Below are 19,422 nucleotides of genomic sequence, written 5' to 3'. Positions count from 1 at the left end.
GGATGGGGAGAGGAACACCATATAGAATGGGAGTGGGAGGAGCTAGGGGGATGTTGGCTTGGAAACCGGAAAAGGGAATAACAGTCAAAATGTAAATGAGAAATACTCAAGTTAATAAGCATAAAAAAAATAGAAGGGGAGGGGATGGGATAGAGGACTTATGTCCAAGAAACTGGGAAAGGGAATAACATTTGAAATGTAAATTAAAAATATCCAATAAAAAATGGAAAGAAAGAAATGAGAAACGCATAGAAACTTAAAATCATGTTTAAAAATAGAAATTGTAGAGCAGCTCTCTGCTCCCAGAACCCGTGGGAGAGATACCTTACCGCCTGGTCAGGTGGGCACTCCTGAGGCTGCAGAGCGGAAGAGACCACCAACACTGCCCACCCCTGCCCACATCCCTGACCCAAGAGGAAACTGTACAAGGCCTCTGGGTTCCTGTGGGGGAGGGCCCAGGAGCAGCAGGAGCCCTGCCTGAGACACCGCCGGAACCTGAAGGAAACAGACCGGATAAACAGTTCTCTGCACCCAAATCCCGTGGGAGGGAGAGCTAAACCTTCAGAGAGGCAGACACGCCTGCGAAACCAGAAGAGACTGCTCTCTGCACACATTACTGATTCCAGAGGAAAGCACCAGAATCCATCTGGAACCCTGGTGTACTGAGGCTCCCGGAAGAGGCGGCGCAGATCTTCCTGGTTGCTGCCACCGCGGAGAGCCCGTGGGCAGCACCCCCGGAGCGAACTTGAGCCTCGGGACCACAGGTAAGACCAACTTTTCTGCTGCAAGTGACCTGCCTGGTGAACTCAAGGCACAGGTCCACAGGAACAGCTGAAGACCTGTAGAAATGAAAAACTACACGCCCGAAAGCAGAACACTCTGTCCCCATAACTGACTGAAAGAGAGGAAAACAGGTCTACAGCACTCCTGACACACAGGCCTATAGGACAGTTTAGCCACTGTCAGAAATAGCAGAACAAAGTAACACTAGAGATAATTTGATGGCGAGAGGCAAGCGCAGGAACCCAAGCAACAGAAACCAAGACTACATGGCACCATCGGAGCCCAATTCTCCCATCAAAACAAACATGGAATATCCAAACACACCAGAAAAGCAAGATCTAGTTTCAAAATCATATTTGATCATGATGTTGGAGGACTTCAAGAAAGACATGAAGAACTCCCTTAGAGAAACAAAGGAAAACATAAATAAACAAGTAGAAGCCTACAGAGAGGAATCACAAAAATTCCTAAAAGAATTCCAGGAAAATATAAATAAACAAGTAGAAGCCCATAGAGAGGAGTCACAAAAATCCCTAAAAGAATTCCAGGAAAACATAAATAAACAAGTAGAAGCCCATAGAGAGGAGTCACAAAAATCCTGAAAGAATTCCAGGAAAACACAATCAAACAGTTGAAGGAATTAAAATGGAAATAGAAGCAATCAAGAAAGAAAAAGGAAAACAACCCTGGATATAGAAAACCAAAAGAAGAGACAAGGAGCTGTAGATACAAGCTTCACCAACAGAATACAAGAGATGGAAGAGAGAATCTCAGGAGCAGAAGATTCCATAGAAATCATTGACTCAACTGTCAAAGATAATGTAAAGCGGAAATAGCTACTGGTCCAAAACATACAGGAAATCCAGGACTCAATGAGAAGATCAAACCTAAGGATAATAGGTATAGAAGAGAGTGAAGACTCCCAGCTCAAAGGACCAGTACATATCTTCAACAAAATCATAGAAGAAAACTTCCCTAACCTAAAAAAAGAGATACCCATAGGCATACAAGAAGCCTACAGAACTCCAAATAGATTGGACCAGAAAAGAAACACCTCCCGTCACATAATAGTAAAAACACCAAACGCACAAAATAAAGAAAGAATATTAAAAGCAGTAAGGGAAAAAGGTCAAGTAACATATAAAGGCAGACCTATCAGAATCACACCAGACTTTTCGCCAGAAACTATGAAGGCCAGAAGATCCTGGACTGATGTCATACAGACCCTAAGAGAACACAAATGCCAGCCCAGGCTACTGTATCCTGCAAAACTCTCAATTAATATAGATGGAGAAACCAAGATATTCCATGACAAAACCAAATTTACACAATATCTTTCTACAAATCCAGCGCTACAAAGGATAATAAATGGTAAAGCCCAACATAAGGAGGCAAGCTATACCCAAGAAGAGGCAAGAAACTAATCGTCTTGGCAACAAAACAAAGAGAAGAAAAGCACACAAACATAACACATCCAAGTATGAATATAACAGGAAGCAATAATCACTATTCCTTAATATCTCTCAACATCAATGGCCTCAACTCTCCAATAAAAAGACATAGATTAACAAACTGGATACGCAACGAGGACCCTGCATTCTGCTGCCTACAGGAAACACACCTCAGAGACAAAGACAGACACTACCTCAGAGTGAAAGGCTGGAAAACAACTTTCCAGGCAAATGGTCGGAAGAAGCAAGCTGGAGTAGCCATTCTAATATCAAATAAAGTCAATTTTCAACTAAAAGTCATCAAAAAAGATAAGGAAGGACACTTTATATTTATCAAAGGAAAAATACACCAAGATGAACTCTCAATCCTAAATATCTATGCCCCAAATACAAGGGCACCTACATACGTAAAAGAAACCTTACTAAAGCTCAAAACACATATTGCACCTCACACAATAATAGTAGGAGACTTCAACACCCCACTCTCATCAATGGACAGATCATGGAAACAGAAATTAAACAGAGACGTAGACAGACTAAGAGAAGTCATGAGCCAAATGGACTTAACGGATATTTATAGAACGTTCTACCCTAATGCAAAAGGATATACCTTCTTCTCAGCTCCTCATGGTACTTTCTCCAAAATTGACCATATAATTGGTCAAAAAACGGGCCTCAACAGGTACAGAAAGATAGAAATAATCCCATGCGTGCTATCGGACCACCACGGCCCAAAGCTGGTCTTCAATAACAATAAGGGAAGAATGCCCACATATACGTGGAAATTGAACAATGCTCTACCTCAATGATAACCTGGTCAAGGAAGAAATAAAGAAAGAAATTAAAAACTTTTTTTAGAATTTAATGAAAATGAAGGTACAACATACCCAAACTTATGGGACACGATGAAAGCTGTGCTAAGAGGAAAACTCATAGCGCTGAGTGCCTGCAGAAAGAAACAGGAAAGAGCATATGTCAGCAGCTTGACAGCACACCTAAAAGCTCTAGAACAAAAAGAAGCAAATACACCCAGGAGGAGTAGAAGGCAGGAAATAATCAAACTCAGAGCTGAAATCAACCAAGTAGAAACAAAAAGGACCATAGAAAGAATCAACAGAACCAAAAGTTGGTTCTTTGAGAAAATCAACAAGATAGATAAACCCTTAGCCAGACTAACGAGAGGACACAGAGAGTGTGTCCAAATTAACAAAATCAGAAAATGAAAAGGAGACATAACTACAGATTCAGAGGAAATTCAAAAAATCATCAGATCTTACTATAAAAGCCTATACTCAACAAAACTTGAAAATCTGCAGGAAATGGACAATTTCCTAGACAGATACCAGGTACCGAAGTTAAATCAGGAACAGATAAACCAGTTAAACAACCCCATAACTCCTAAGGAAATAGAAGCAGTCATTAAAGGTCTCCAAACCAAAAAGAGCCCAGGTCCAGACGGGTTTAGTGTAGAATTCTATCAGACCTTCATACCAATACTATTCAAACTATTCCACAAAATTGAAACAGATGGAGCACTACCGAACTCCTTCTATGAAGCCATAATTACTCTTATACCTAAACCACACAAAGACCCAACAAAGAAAGAGAACTTCAGACCAATTTCCTTATGAACATCGACATTTAAAAATACTCAACAAAATTCTGGCAAACCAATCCAAGAGCACATCAAAAACAATCATCCACCATGATCAAGTAGGCTTCATCCCAGGCATGCAGGGATGGTTTAATATAACGGAAAACCATCAACGTGATCCATTATATAAACAAACTGAAAGAACAAACCACATGATCATTTCATTAGATGCTGAGAAAGCATTTGACAAAATTCAACACCCGTTCATGATAAAAGTCCTGGAAAGAATAGGAATTCAAGGCCCATACGTAAACATAGTAAAATCCATATACAGCAAACCAGTTGCTAACATTAAACTAAATGGAGAGAAACTTGAAGCAATCCCACTAAAATCAGGGACTAGACAAGGCTGCCCACTCTCTCCCTACTTATTCAATATAGTTCTTGAAGTTCTAGCCAGAGCAATCAGACAACAAAAGGAGGTCAAGGGGATACAGATCAGAAAAGAAGAAGTCAAAATGTCACTATTTGCAGATGATATGATAGTATATTTAAGTGATGCCAGAAGTTCCACCAGAGAACTACTAAAGCTGATAAACAACTTCAGCAAAGTGGCTGGGTATAAAATTAACTCAAATAAATCAGTAGCCTTCCTCTACACAAAAGAGAAACAAGCCGAGAAAGAAATTAGGGAAACGACACCCTTCATAATAGACCCAAATAATATAAAGTACCCGTGTGACTTTAACCAAGCAAGTAAAAGATTTGTACAACAAGAACTTCAAGACTCTGAAGAAAGAAATTGAAGAAGACCTCAGAAGATGGAAAGATCTCCCATGCTCATGGATTGGCAGGATTAATATAGTAAAAATGGCCATTTTACCAAAAGCAATCTACAGATTCAATGCAATCCCCATCAAAATACCAATCCAATTCTTCAAAGAGTTAGACAGAACAATTTGCAAATTCATCTGGAATAACAAAAAACCCAGGATAGCTAAAACTATCCTCAACAATAAAAGGACTTCAGGGGGAATCGCTATCCCTGAACTCAAGCAGTATTACAGAGCAATAGTGATAAAAACTGCATGGTATTGGTACAGAGACAGACAGATAGACCAATGGAATAGAATTGAAGACCCAGAAATGAACCCACACACCTATGGTCACTTGATTTTGACAAAGGAGCCCAAACCATCCAATGGAAAAAAGATAGCATTTTCAGCAAATGGTGCTGGTTCAACTGGAGGTCAACATGTAGAAGAATGCAGATCGATCCATGCTTATCACCCTGTACAAAGCTTAAGTCCAAGTGGATCAAGGACCTCCACATCAATCCAGACACACTCAAACTAATAGAAGAAAAACTAGGGAAGCATCTGGAACACATGGGCACTGGAAAAAAATTTCTGAACAAAACACCAATGGCTTATGCTCTAAGATCAAGAATCGACAAATGGGATCTCATAAAACTACAAAGCTTCTGTAAGGCAAAGGACACTGTGGTCAGGACAAACGGCAACCAACAGATTGGGAAAAGATCTTTACCAATCCTACAACAGATAGAGGCCTTATATCCAAAATATACAAAGAACTCAAAAAGTTAGACCAAGAGGGGAGACAAATAACCCTATTTAAAAATGGGGTTCAGAGCTAAACAAAGAATTCACAGCTGAGGAATGCCGAATGGCTGAGAAACACCTAAAGAAATGTTCAACATCTTTAGTCATCAGGGAAATGCAAATCAAAACAACCCTGAGATTTCACCTCACACCAGTGAGAATGGCTAAGATCAAAAACTCAGGTGACAGCAAATGCTGGCGAGGATGCGGAGAAAGAGGAACACTCCTCCATTGTTGGTGGGGTTGCAGACTGGTACAACCATTCTGGAAATCAGTCTGGAGGTTTCTCAGAAAATTGGACATTGAACTGCCTGAGGATCCAGCTATACCTCTCTTGGGCATATACCCAAAAGATGCCCCAACATATAAAAAAGACACGTGCTCCACTATGTTCATCGCAGCCTTATTTATAATAGCCAGAAGCTGGAAAGAACCCAGATGCCCTTCAACAGAGGAATGGATACAGAAAATGTGGTACATCTACACAATGGAATATTACTCAGCTATCAAAAAACAACGAAGTTTATGAAATTGAGGCAAATGGTTGAACTGGAAAATATCATCCTGAGTGAGCTAACCCAATCACAGAAAGACATACATGGTATGCACTCACTGATAAGTGGCTATTAGCCCAAATGCTTGAATTACCCTAGTTGCCTAGAACAAATGAAACTCAAGACGGATGATCAAAATGTGAAGGCTTCACTCCTTCTTTAAAAAGGGGAATAAGAATACCCTTGGCAGGGGAAGAGAGGCAAAGATTAAAACAGAGACTGAAGGAACACCCATTCAGAGCCTGCCCCACATGTGGCCCATACATATAGAGCCACCCAATTAGACAAGATGGATGAAGCAAAGAAGTGCAGACCGACAGGAGCCGGATGTAGATCGCTCCTGAGAGACACAGCCAGAATACAGCAAATACAGAGGCGAATGCCAGCAGCAAACCACTGAACTGAGAACGGGACCCCCGTTGAAGGAATCAGAGAATGAACTGGAAGAGCTTGAAGGGGCTTGAGACCCCATATGTACAACAATGCCAAGCAACCAGAGCTTCCAGGGACTAAGCCACTACCTAAAGACTATACATGGACTGACCCTGGACTCTGACCTCATAGGTAGCAATGAATATCCTAGTAAGAGCACCAGTGGAAGGGGAAGCCCTGGGTCCTGTTAAGACTGAACCCCCAGTGAACTAGACTGTCGGGGGAGGGCGGCAATGGGGGAGGGTGGGGAGGGGAACACCCATAAGGAAGGGGGGAGGAAGGGATGTTTGCCTGGAAACCGGGAAAGGGAATAACACTCGAAATGTACATAAGAAATACTCAAGTTAATAAAAAAAAAAATAGAAATTGTAGATCTTCCAGTTGCAGAATACTTGTTTTAATTATCTGCGGTCCACGGCCGATCCTCAGCAAGATAAACATTTTAACATAGATAAATCCATACTGTTTTCATTGACAATTTTTGTGTTTATCACTCTTTGTAGCTATTTCCTTAGAAAACAGTTTTTATACCACATTTTCCCCTCTGAATGAAGTTCCAGTATATATGGATATCTTTGTAGTTTTTATTCATATTCATCATAGCTAATGTCTAGGTTTAAGTGAGCAGATCATGTTATTTACATTTCTATTTGTTCCATTTGACTTTCAAATTTAATTTGATATCTCTGACAGAAATACTACCACAAGGTTATGTTAAAGTAAAATAAAAATACAATGTGTTTTCTAAAAAAGGAAAGAAATGTAAATAAAATATCCAATAAAAAATGGGGTACAGAGCTAAAAATTAAAAAAAAAGAATACTCAGATGTGGAATATCAAATGGATGAGACGCACCTAAAGAAATGTTCAACACCCCTAGTCATCAGAGAAATGCAAATCAAAACAACCCTGAGATTCCACCTCACACCAGTCAGAATGGCTAAGATCAAAAACTCAGGTGGCAACAGATGCTGGCAAGGATGTGTAGAAAAAGGAACACTCCTCCATTGTTGGTAGGATTGTCAACCACTCTCGAAATCAGTTTAGTGGTTCCTCAGAAAATTGGACATTGCATTACCTGAGGACCCAGCTATACTTCTCCTGGGCATATACCCAAAAGATGCCCCAACATACAACAAAGACATGTGCTCCACTATGTTCATAGCAGCCTTATTTATCATAGCCAGAAGCTGGAAAGAACCCAGATGCCCTTCAAAGAGGAATTCATACAGAAAATGTGGTACATCTACATAATCAAGTACTTCTCAACTATTAAAACAATGACTTCCTGAAATTCTTAGGCAAATGGATTGAACTAGAAAATATCCTTTGTGAGGTAACCCAATCACAAAAGAACACACATGGTATGCACTCACTGATAAGTTGATATTAACCCAAAAGCACAGCATACACAAGAAACAATTCACAGACCATATGAAGCTCAAGAAGAAGGAAGACCAAAATGTGGATGCTTCAGTCCTTCTTATCTTCAGTCCTAGCAAACTAACCTGGGACCATGGGGGTTCTCAGAGACTGAGCACCAAACAAAGAGTATGCAGTTTGGACATAGGTCCCCTATACATTTGGAGCAGATACACAGCTTTGTCTTCATGTGGGTCCCCTAACAATTAGAGCAAACTCTGTCCCTGCCTCTGCTGCCTACTATAGGATTCCCTTTCCCTAGCAGTATTGCCTGGTTGGGCCTCAGTACGAAAGGATGTACCTGATGGGACTCAATGCCCCAGGGCTGGATTGTACCCAAGGGGGGCTTCCCCTTCTCTAAAGAGAAAGGGAGAGGTTAATGGGGGAGGGATTTGTAAGGATGGAAATAAGGGGAAAGGCAGGAAGAACAATTAGGATGTAAAGTGAATAAATAAATTAATTAATGGGAAAAAATTATGCTCAGTCACTTAGGGAAAGGGCAAAGGACAAATACTCTAGAACTATGACTATGGTATAGTCACAAACCTTTCCCCAACGTCAAACCAAGAGGCACAATCTAATTATCACCTCAGGGAAAACTGGAAATATCTGAACAAGAAATCAATTATCATGTCTTAAACTATATAATAGACAAACCACAAATGTTCATTTGAATGAATTAATAACACACTCTTTGTCTCATGTCTGATCTTAGCCAAGTGATTGATAAATTGTAAATGTCACTAATATTAGACCTTCTTCGTTGTGGGTTACAGCTTTTGAATGTATGTGGACAGCCATGAAAACACAACTATAAGTCACCCCTGAAAATCAGCATTACCCAAGTACTCCGTCCGAATAGTCTGACTGGCATTCCCAGAGGGTGTCAGAAGAGCAGCCAACATGGTGCTTTCCACAGTCTCCAGCAAGATAGTGCCCAGAGTAGATGTCTCTTCCCTGCTGAACTCAAACCAGGTTGATGCTTGCTCCAGCATGAGGGAGACACTTGTAGCTGCACTCTGCAAGGGAAGAAACATTTGCTAATGTTCTTTTTGATCCCTTCCACTTCTCCTCTCTCTCCTGTTCCTTCTCCTGCTCCCTCTTCTCCACTATTCCTCCTTTCCTCCTCTCCTCTCTTCCTAGTTCTCTTCCTCCTCAGTCTTCTACTCTCCATGCCCCTCTCCCTCCTCCTCCTCTTCCTTCTGTTTCCTCTCCTCATCCTGCTCCTCCTCTCCCCTTCCTCTTCCTGTCCTTCCTCCTCCCCAAGATCCTCATCTCCATGTCCCTCTCCTTTCCCTGTTCTTCTTTCTCCACCTCCCTCTCTCTTGTTAGTAAAATAATCCATGCTCTCTCTAGCCCTAGAGGAGAAAAACGGTTAAGGATGAAACAAAAGAAAAAGCAACTGAATGTGGTGAGGCAGTTGGGAATTCACAGGATTCAGAATGCTGGCGCTAGAGGCTAGTGGATCCTGGGCCACATAGCAAGGTATAGTCTAGCCCAAATGACAGCAAGACCCTGTCTCACAAACAAAAGAGACAAAATCAGTATCCTCTCAGCTCCAGTTCTATACTTAAGAGGCCCTGTTAGGAATGTTTAAGCTCAGTTTTGCCTTTGCAGGACACAGTAAGCCAGTGCCTGAACCAATCTGTATGCCACATGCTCTTTGACCCAGAAACTTCTGAGAGATTAATCTCTTCATATCACTCAGTGGTGATCATTTAAAATACTTTCTAATATATTAAGTTCTCAAGAAGCAGTTGAACAGTTTCAACATGGAATCCAGTCACACGATGGCTGACAGACAAGATAAGAAAGAATGATGTACAAAGCAACATATGTGAAAATAAACAGGGCACCTTCAAGCACTGAGAGAACATAATAAACTAACATTCATATCTATCTACCCTGGGTTAGGAACAACAGCAAGTTTAAAATGTACTTCAGAGATGCACATCTGGCCCAAGTGCTCAGTGTGACTGATGAACACTCAGCTCTAGACAGAATATGTACGTCAGATCTCTACCCCAAGACCAAGGGAACATTCAGATGAATAGACAGAAAGCACTGAAGAGTTGGGAGATGAGGGGGAGTGTCATGAAATGCTGCTATCCAGATACAACATCACCATGGCAGTCATAAACACAGCAGCCATGAATACCTGCACAAGACTCAGCCATCTCTCTCTCCACCATGGATCACAGAGCTCCCCACAAGCCTCCATCCTTTCCCGTGACACTAATGACTGTCAATGGCTGCCACAGAATGTGTGTCTTTTTCACTAATGATGGAGTGTTGGGGGATGGTTTTGAGCACTGTGTTTACTCTGATGCTGATTTCTGTGCCCAGGGGTCGGTTATAGCCCAGTACTACATTAACATGACTACTGAACCATCTCCTGTATCTGTGTTGTGTAAACAATGCCTCCCGGGGCCAGCAGGAGAGATGGCTCAGCGGTTAAGAGCACTGACTGCTCTTCCAGAGGTCCTGAGTTCAATTCCCAGCAACCGCATGGTGGCTCACAACCATCTGTACTGAGATCTGATGCCCTCTTCTGGTGTGTCTGGAGAGAGTGGCAGTATAGTCACATACATAAAATAAATAAATCTTTTTTTAAAAAAAAAAGAATGCTTCCCAATTATCTCTGATTGGGTACTGATCATAGAGCTGACTGGACAGAGAAGGTAGGACTTCCATTCCCAGGGGAGAGTCCCAAAATGGGAGAGAAAAGAAGAGAAGAGGTGGTCATGAGGAAGAAGGCCCAGGAGGAGTCATGGTGAGCGGGTCACTAAGGGATCCACCATGAGGATACACATGAAGCAGAGCAAACCAGGGCAAGACTCAGAATACAAATAACATGGGGCCTGTGCTGGGAATAACGTAGCTTAGAGTAAGTGACTATCTGTCCAGTCACGGTCCTTAGAGCTTGTTGACGAGCTTATAGGTCTTTGTGTCAATTATTTGAGAGCTAAAATAGAAACAGATAAGGCTATCACTCTTAAACTACAACCTATATTGGAGTCAGTGGGGACTGGGTGGGCAGAAGTCATCCCAGGGAGATGAAATGTGATGCCAGAGTGAAACAGGGAGAATATACACAGTACAGAGGATGGGTATACAGACAGATATATGAAAGTGTCAAAACTAGTGAAAATTTTTGTTAAATGTGTTATAAGTATGGGGCTGAAATAGCTCAGAGGTCAAGAGCACATACTGATCTTACAAAATATCCAAGTTCAGTTCTAGTACCCATTTTGGGTGGCTCACGACTGCTCCAGTGAGATCTGATACATCTGGCGTCTGCGGGAACTCACACAGAAGATGTATAAAGTTGACAAAAAAATAAATCCTTAAAATCTAAGAATGGTGTTTATATTTCTGGCAAATAAGAATAAAATCTATATAGAGTTGTGAAATAGAGCGTGTGTCTGCACGTGTATCGGTGTGTGTGCAACCACACTGGCTACATGCTCATCTAGAGGCCAAATAACAAATGGTGTTGCGTTTCAGATGCCAGATGGCATTCATCTAGTTGAGACAGGGTCCTTCACAGCCTACAACTCACCAAACAGACTCTGTTAAATGGCCAGTGATCTCCAGGCTCTGCCTCCCAGTGCTGGAATTCCAAATGTATAAGCTATGCCTATGTTTTGTCTTTTCGTATATGGATTCTGGGTATAGAACCTACAAAGCAGCCCTTTACTCACTGAGCCACAACCTGAGTCATATGCATAGTTTAATTACCTTATGTACACATATATGTACATATCACCTTATTTAGTATGGATACAATATTTATGAAATTTACAGGCAATGATTATTTCTGGTTTGAGATGAGAAAATGAGTATTCACATTTTATTTACATTAAGTGACATCACTACTCTGAGCTGTGGGGGCTGTAGATGCGTCTCCATGGCTAAGAGTTTTCAATGCTCATGCATGAGAACTGAGATTCAGATCCCATCACATACATCAAGTGGTTGACAGACAAACAATATCTTCAAGGGATCCAGTGCCCAATTTTGGCCTCCACAGATGACTACACAACACACACACACACACACACACACACACACACACACACACACACACACACACACACACGTAGGCATGTACACAAAGTGGAGGGAAGCAATAGACACCAATGAAGAAGACACTCCCCTTACCTGTAAGGACACTGGAGCACTTTTGTTTTCACAGGTGTTATCCAGGATGGTAAAGGTGGCATTCACAAATGTGCAGAAGGAAGTCTGGGTTACAAGAGAAAGAGAACTTGTGAGTACTGGCCAGTCTGACATGAATTGCAAAGCACAAAAATTGAGCAGTAAAGCTCAATGTATGAGTGGTTCAAATTCCTGAGTCTCCATTCTAAATACTCATCCCATCAAATCTTCATTTCAGAGAGGTTAGGTGGTGAATAACAGATGCATTTACTCTGGAGAGACCTAGAATCCCCTGCCAGCAAGGAGACTATGGTTCATAAGAGCCCCATAAAGTTCATGAGTAACTAGGAAAGGTAAAGACTCCAGTAATAAACCAAAGGCAAAAAAAAAAGCCCCAATATATGCTCTTGGTATGCAGAGTTATTACACACTGTCCTGATTTCATTTCTTTTGCCTGGATTAAAAAAAAAAAAACTCAACAAGAAGCAAAGTGGGGAGAAGGGGGTTTATTTCAGTTTACAATTCTAGGCTACTATCCATCATGGTGGGAACTCAAGGTATGAACCTGAAATGGTTCATCATGGCCATAGTCCATAACATTGAGTGATGAGCATGTTTTTCCATGTGCTTGCTTATGCTGAGCACTATTTCTCTACTAATACATAGTTTAGGACCCCGAGCCTAGGAAATGGTGCTTCCCACTGTAGACTGGGCCTTTCCACGTCAATTGCCTTAATTAACATGCCCTCACAGACATGCTCAAAGGCCATCACAGTGTAGACAGTCCTTCATTGAAACTCTCTTCCCAGTGGAGTATAAGTTGGGTCCAACTGACAATTAAAATTCGTTATCAAGTCCAGGCATAGTGTGGGGCACACCTCTTATCCTAGCACTTGAAAGGCAGAGACAGGCAGATCTCTGTGAGTTTGAGGCCAGCCTGGTCTAAATATCAAATTCCAGGCCAGCCAGAGCCACATTGTCTCAAAAATAAGTAAACCAAAACAAACAAACAAACAAACAAAAAAACCAAATAACACACATATATAACAAATATATGAATGAACAGCTAGTTTTTTTTTAAAGAATTGCAAATGACTAAGGATTACATTAAAGAAATGTGTTCAGTTGTTGGTCATAAATGAAAATATATTTCAAAAGTATATTGAGATTCCATCTCATCCAAGTCAGTACGATACCATCAAAAAAGACAACAGCAGCATTCAGTGGAATAGGTTGGGAAGGAATGTGGTAGGGGGGATGAAAGAGAAGGAATGGGGAGATTTGATCAAAATTTCAATGAATAGAATTATACAACAAAAATGACAAAAATGCAATGAGGGCTTGTAGAAGACAGCCTTTGTGAACTTCTGGGGAGTACATAAGAATGACTGGTATAGAACTCACTTTTCAGGCCCCTCACAAGGTGAAAACCAGACCCACTATGTGACCTAGCATGAGGATATGCTAAAGGAATTGTCTCAGCTATAGGAAATAGCCAAAATACAAAGATTTGTACACAGAGAACTAATTAGTGTTCCAGGGGCCTTGAGAAGGTATGGCAGCTTCTGTTTAATAGGTGGGAAGGTTCCACTGTGATTTATGGAAATACACAAGATATTAATGATTTTTGTATGACATTATAAATCCACTACATACCACTGAACTGCTAAATTTTAGGTAGTGATGTGATGGCTAATATCAATTATCAACCTGATGAAATCTACATCCCTTGGGAGACACACTTTGGGGATACATGTAGGGGACTCCTTTTTTTTTTTTTAAGAAAAACTTACTATTCTTTGTGTATGAGTATTTTGTATTTTGATTGCCTGTGTGTCTGTGGCTGTCCGATACCTATAGAGGATAGAGGAGAGTGTCAACTCCCCTAGAACTGGAGTTTTAGTGGTTGTAAACCACACACACGGTGCTGAGATTTAAACCAGGGTCCTCTGGAAAAGCATGCAGTGATCCTAACCTTTGAGTGATTTTTCCAGTTCCCTGCGGAATATCTTTTTTTTTCCCTCCATCTTTATTAACTTGGGTATTTCTTATTTACATTTCAATTGTTATTACCCTTCCCGGTTTCCAGGCCAATATCCCCCTAACCCCTCTCCCTCCCCTTATCTATGGGTGTTCCCCTCCTCATCCTCCCCCCATTACTGCCCTCCCCCCAACAATCTCGTTCACTGGGGGTTCAGTCTTGGCAGGACCAAGGGCTTCCCCTTCCACTGGTGCTCTTACTAGGCTATTCATTGCTACCTATGCAGTTGGAGCCCAGGGTCAATCCATGTATAGTCTTTGGGTAGTGGCTTAGTCCCTGGAAGCTCTGGTTGGTTGGCATTGTTCATATGGGGTCTCAAGCCCCTTCAAGCTCTTCCAGTCCTTTCTCTGATTCTTTCAATGGGGGTCCCATTCTCAGTTCACTGGTTTAATGATGGCATTTGCCTATGTATTTGCTGTATTCTGGCTGTGTCTCTCAGGAGAGATCTACATCCAGTTCCTGTCGGCCTGCACTTCTTTGCTTCATCCATCTTATCTAGTTTGGTGGCTGTATGTGTATGGGCCACATGTGGGACAGGTTCTGAATGGGCGTTCCTTCAGCCTCTGTTCTAAACTTTGCCTCCCTATTCCCTCCCAAGGGTATTAAAGAAGGAGTGAAGCATTCCCATTTTGGTCATTCTTCTTGAGTTTCATGTGTTCTGTGCATCTAGAGTAATTTGAGCATTTGGGCTAATAGCCACTTATCAATGAGTGCATACCATGTGTGTTTTTCTGTCATTGGGTTATCTCACTCAGGATGATACTTTCCAGTTCCATCCATTTACCTATGAATTTCATAAAGTCATTGTTTTTGATAGCTGAGTAGTATTCCATTGTGAAGATATACCACATTTTCTGTAACCATTCCCCTGTTGAAGGGCATCTGGGTTCTTTCCAGCTTCTGGCTATTATAAATAAGGATGCTATGAACATAGTGGAGCATGTGTCTTTGTTATATGTTGGAGCATCTTTTGGGTATATGCCCAAGAGAGGTATAGCTGGGTCCTCGGGTAGTGCAATGTCCAATTTTCTGAGGAACCTCCAGACTGATTTCCAGAATGGTTGTACCAGTCTGCAATCCCACCAACAATGGAGGAGTGTTCCTCTTTCTCCACATCCTCTTGATCTTAGCCATTCTCACTGGTGTGAGGTAGAATCTCAGGGTTGTTTTGATTTGCATTTCCCTTATGACTAAAGATGTTGAACATTTCTTTAGGTGTTTCTCAGCCATTTGGCATTCCTCAGCTTTGAATTCTTTGTTTCAGCTCCAACATTCTTATTGAGTCATACTCTTAAGAAAAAGGAGAGGGTGGCTTTCACATTTTCTTGTCTTCTCTCCACTACCTAAAATACAGATTGGATGTCAGGAGCTAGAGCAGCCATTTTGATGCACAGAGCAGGAATCCTGTGTTTAGAAAGAGTTTTCTAGTTCCATCCATTTGCCTACAAAATTCATGATGTCCATGTTTTTAATGGCTGAGTAGTAGTGCATTGTGTACATGAACTACATTTTCTATATTCACTCTTCAGTTAAGGGACATTTGGGTTGTTTCCAGTTTCTGGATACTTTAAATAAAGCTGCTATGAAAATAGTGGAGCATGTATCCTTGTGCTATGGTGGAGCATCTTTTGGATATATGCCCAGGAGTGGTATAGCTGGGTCTTCTGAGAGACACAGCCAGAATATGACAAATACATAGGCGAATGCCAGCAGCAAACCACTGAACTGAGAATAGGGCCCCAGTTGAAGGAACCAGAGAAAGGACTGGAAGCGCTTGAAGGGGCTTGAGACCCCATATGAACAGCAATGCCAACCAACCAGAGCTTCCAGGGACTAAGCTACTACCCAAAGACTATACATGGACTGACCCTGGGCTCCAACTACATAGGTAGCAATGAATAGCCTAGTAAGAGCACCAGTGGAAGGGGAAGCCCTTGGTCCTGCCAAGACTGAACCCCCAGTGAACGAGATTGTTGGGGGGAGGGCAGTAATGGGGGGGAGGATGAGGAGGGGAACACCCATAGATAAGGGGAGGGAGAGGGGTTAGGGGGATGTTGGCCTGGAAACCGGGAAGGGGAATAACAATTGAAATGTAAATAAGAAATACCCAAGTTAATAAAGATGAAAAAAAGAAAAAAGAAATACCCAAGTTAATAAAGATGAAAATAAATAAATGGATAAATAAATAAATAAAAATTTAAAAAGTGGGGTACAGAGCTAAACAAAACATTCTCAGCTGTGGATTATTGAATGGCCAAAAAGCACCTAAAGAAATGTTCAATGTCCTTAGTCATCAGGAAAATGCAAATCAAAACAACCCTGAGATTTCACCTCACAGCAGTGAGAATGGCTAAGATAAAAAAACTCAGGTGACAGCAGATGCTGGCGAGGATGTGCAGAAAGAGGAACACTCCTCCATTGTTGGTGGTATTGCAAACTGGTACAACCACTCTGGAAATCAGTCTGGGGGTTCCTCAGAGAATTGGACATAGTTCTACCTGAGGACCCAGCTATACCTCTCCTGAGCATATACCCAAAAGATGCTCCAACACATAACAAGGACACATGCTCCACTATGTTCATAGCATCCTTATTTATAATAGTCAGAAGCTGGAAAGAACCCAGATGCCCTTCAACAGAAAATGTGGTACATCTACATAATGGAGTACTACTCAGCTATCAAAAACAATGACTTCATGAAAATCATAGGCAAATGGATGGAACTAGAAAATATAATCCTGAGTGAGATAACCCAATCACAGAAAAACACACATGGTATGCATTCACTGATAAGTGGATATTAGACCAAAAGCTCCAATTACCCAAAATACAATCCGCAGACCACATGAAGCTCAAAGAAGAAGGACAATCAAAATGCAGATGCTTCAGTCCTTCCTAAAAGGGGAAACAAAAATATTCATAGGAGGGGATATGGAGACAAAGTTTGGATCAGAATGGCCATTCAGACCCTGCCCCATCTGGGTATACAGCATATATATATATATATATATATATATATATATATATATATATATATATATCCAAAACTAGATAATATTGATGAAGACAAGAAGTACATTCTGACAGGAGCCTGATATAGCTTTCTCCTGAGAGCATGCCAAATACAGAGGTGATGCTAGCAGCAAACCTTTGAATTATGAACAAGGTCCCTCTTGGAGGAATTAGAGAAAGGATTGGAGGAGCTGAAGAAGCTTACAACCCCATAAGAACAACCATACCAACCAAACAGCACTCTCAGGGAATAAACCACTACCCAAAGTCTACACATGGACAGACCCATGGCTCTAGCTGCATATGTAGCAGAAGATGACCTTGTTGGGCACTAATGGGAAGAGAAGCCCTTGGTCCTGCCAGGGCTGGACCCCCCCCCAGTGCAGAGGAATGTCAGGGGGAGCAGGAAGGAAGGTTGGTTGTGATAGAAGAAGGGGAGGGGAATGGGATAGGAGACTTATGATCAGGAAACTAAGAAAGGGAACAACTTTTGAAATGTAAATAAAAATATCCAATAAAAAATGAAAAAAAGGAAAAATATAATATGGCTACTATGGGTTATGCTATTTTACTTTTGCATTTATTTGGTTAGGATTGATGTAGCAATGTTTATCCTTAGTATCCTTTTGGAAAACATCAATAACTAAGAATGTTCAACACTTACATATTCAATAAGAATATTCATCCATCCCTATAGGAGTATCAATATCAAAGCCACACACATACCAAGGTTCATGGAACATAGCAGATAAAGAGGCAAAAAGAATGTAAGAGTAGAAGAGTAGAGAAGAAAGCAGTGAGATGCTGTCTTCTGGCTATGACATGGTGATGGTACTTACAAACACACAGAAGCTATGGGTACCTACTCAAAACCAAACCAGCCAAAATTCTAGGCATAGACTGAGAAGATGCTCTCCAGCTCATCTCTCACTGAGAAGCTCTCAGCAGCAAGAGCTTCTGGGACAAGGAATCATTCTTTCTTGATGGTGTGGGAACTGGTAGAGTTTCATGTTCCAGTAGATGTCTCACACCCATGCTTGTATGGGCACTCATGATGAACTTAGTATGTCATCAATGAAAAACACAGAATTGGAAGGGAGCTGGGTTGAGGGATGTTGGGGAGTTAGGGAAAAGTAGGAGTGAATATTATATATGTGGATGAAATTCTCAAGAATAAAGAAGTTTTCTTTTTAAAAAAAAAAACTTACATAATCAAGATTCCGGCCTTGCCCTGCTTGGCACTGCTCTATCTGCTCACTTTTGGGTATCAAGTCTTCCTTACACTTGAAGGGAATCCCTAGAAGGAAGAAAAATCAACCATGGAAAATGTTCAGCCCAGTGAGGTATGAGTGACCACTAGACAAAACTGATTCTGTGTTCTTTATACATAACATCTGACCCCAGCCATTGTAAACAGAAGTGACTTGGAGCAAACTGCACTACTACTACTTAAAAACTAACTGCACCAGGTTAGGTTTTAAGAAAGTGAATGAAACTTGAAAATATTACATTGAGATAAAAAAGACTTAGAAAAACAAACACTACACATTGTCACACGGATCCTGGTTTCTCCAGGTTAACTACATTTAAGTGGATGTAAGTGTAAGAGTATGGCATGAGTTTAAAGGGAGCAAGAGGGGTCACAACGCCCCGTGCCACAGTGACTATTTGTGTCAACTATCATCTCATCCATATCCAGTATCACCTGGGAGATGGACTTCTGTGCATGCTTATGGGAATCATCTCGGTTAGGTTAATTAGTGTGGGAAGACATATCTCCTGTTGTGAGCAGGACCATTTCCTGGTCAGGAAACTCTGCTCAGAATGGGAAAATCGAGCAGCCCCAGCAGCAGCATTCATTGCCCTCTGCTCCTGACCGTGCATGTGATGTGATCAGCTACCTCAAATTCCACACCGTAATGAACAACACTTTGAACAATGACCAGAATAAACCCTTTCTCCTTGAGTTGCTTTTCTTTGGGTATTTTTTACATTGACAAAAACTAAGATATCAGTGATACAAAACTCTAAGACAAAGAAAGGTAAGCAAGCTGGTACATGCCTAAAGGCACCATGCTTTTTTCAAGTAGAAGAATATAACCAGGAAGTGATATCAGCCTGGATGTTCACAAACAGGTGACTAGATAAGTAAATGTGGTACTTAAACACAACAGAATATTATTCAGCCATAAGAAATTAGTTTTTAAGAAAGTGAATGAAACTTGAAAATATTACATTGAAGTTAAAAAAAATACTTAGGAAAACAAACACTACATATTGTCACACACAGATCCTGATTTCTACAGGTTAACTATATTTAGGTGGATTAAGTGTGAGAGAAGACAGGTCA

The 19,422-nt window shown here is 41.2% G+C and overlaps 1 protein-coding gene across 1 annotated transcript in view; it reads right to left on the bottom strand.

The window, feature by feature from the left end:
• Positions 1–19,422, bottom strand: part of Adgre1 (adhesion G protein-coupled receptor E1) — a 116,175-nt gene that overhangs the window by 54,568 nt on the left and 42,185 nt on the right. Inside the window, exons 11-13 of the mRNA XM_032899702.1 lie at positions 18,281–18,369; positions 12,023–12,106; positions 8,700–8,877 (exon numbers count right to left, since the gene is read on the bottom strand). Of these exons, the coding sequence (XP_032755593.1) occupies positions 8,700–8,877; positions 12,023–12,106; positions 18,281–18,369 (351 nt within the window). The remainder of the gene's footprint in view (positions 1–8,699; positions 8,878–12,022; positions 12,107–18,280; positions 18,370–19,422) is intronic.

The sequence above is a fragment of the Rattus rattus genome, chromosome 4 (genome assembly GCF_011064425.1).
Source record: "Rattus rattus isolate New Zealand chromosome 4, Rrattus_CSIRO_v1, whole genome shotgun sequence".
NCBI lineage: Eukaryota > Metazoa > Chordata > Mammalia > Rodentia > Muridae > Rattus > Rattus rattus.
The sequence above is the reverse complement of the archived record's forward strand: the minus strand, read 5'-3'. Positions and strand labels throughout refer to the sequence as shown.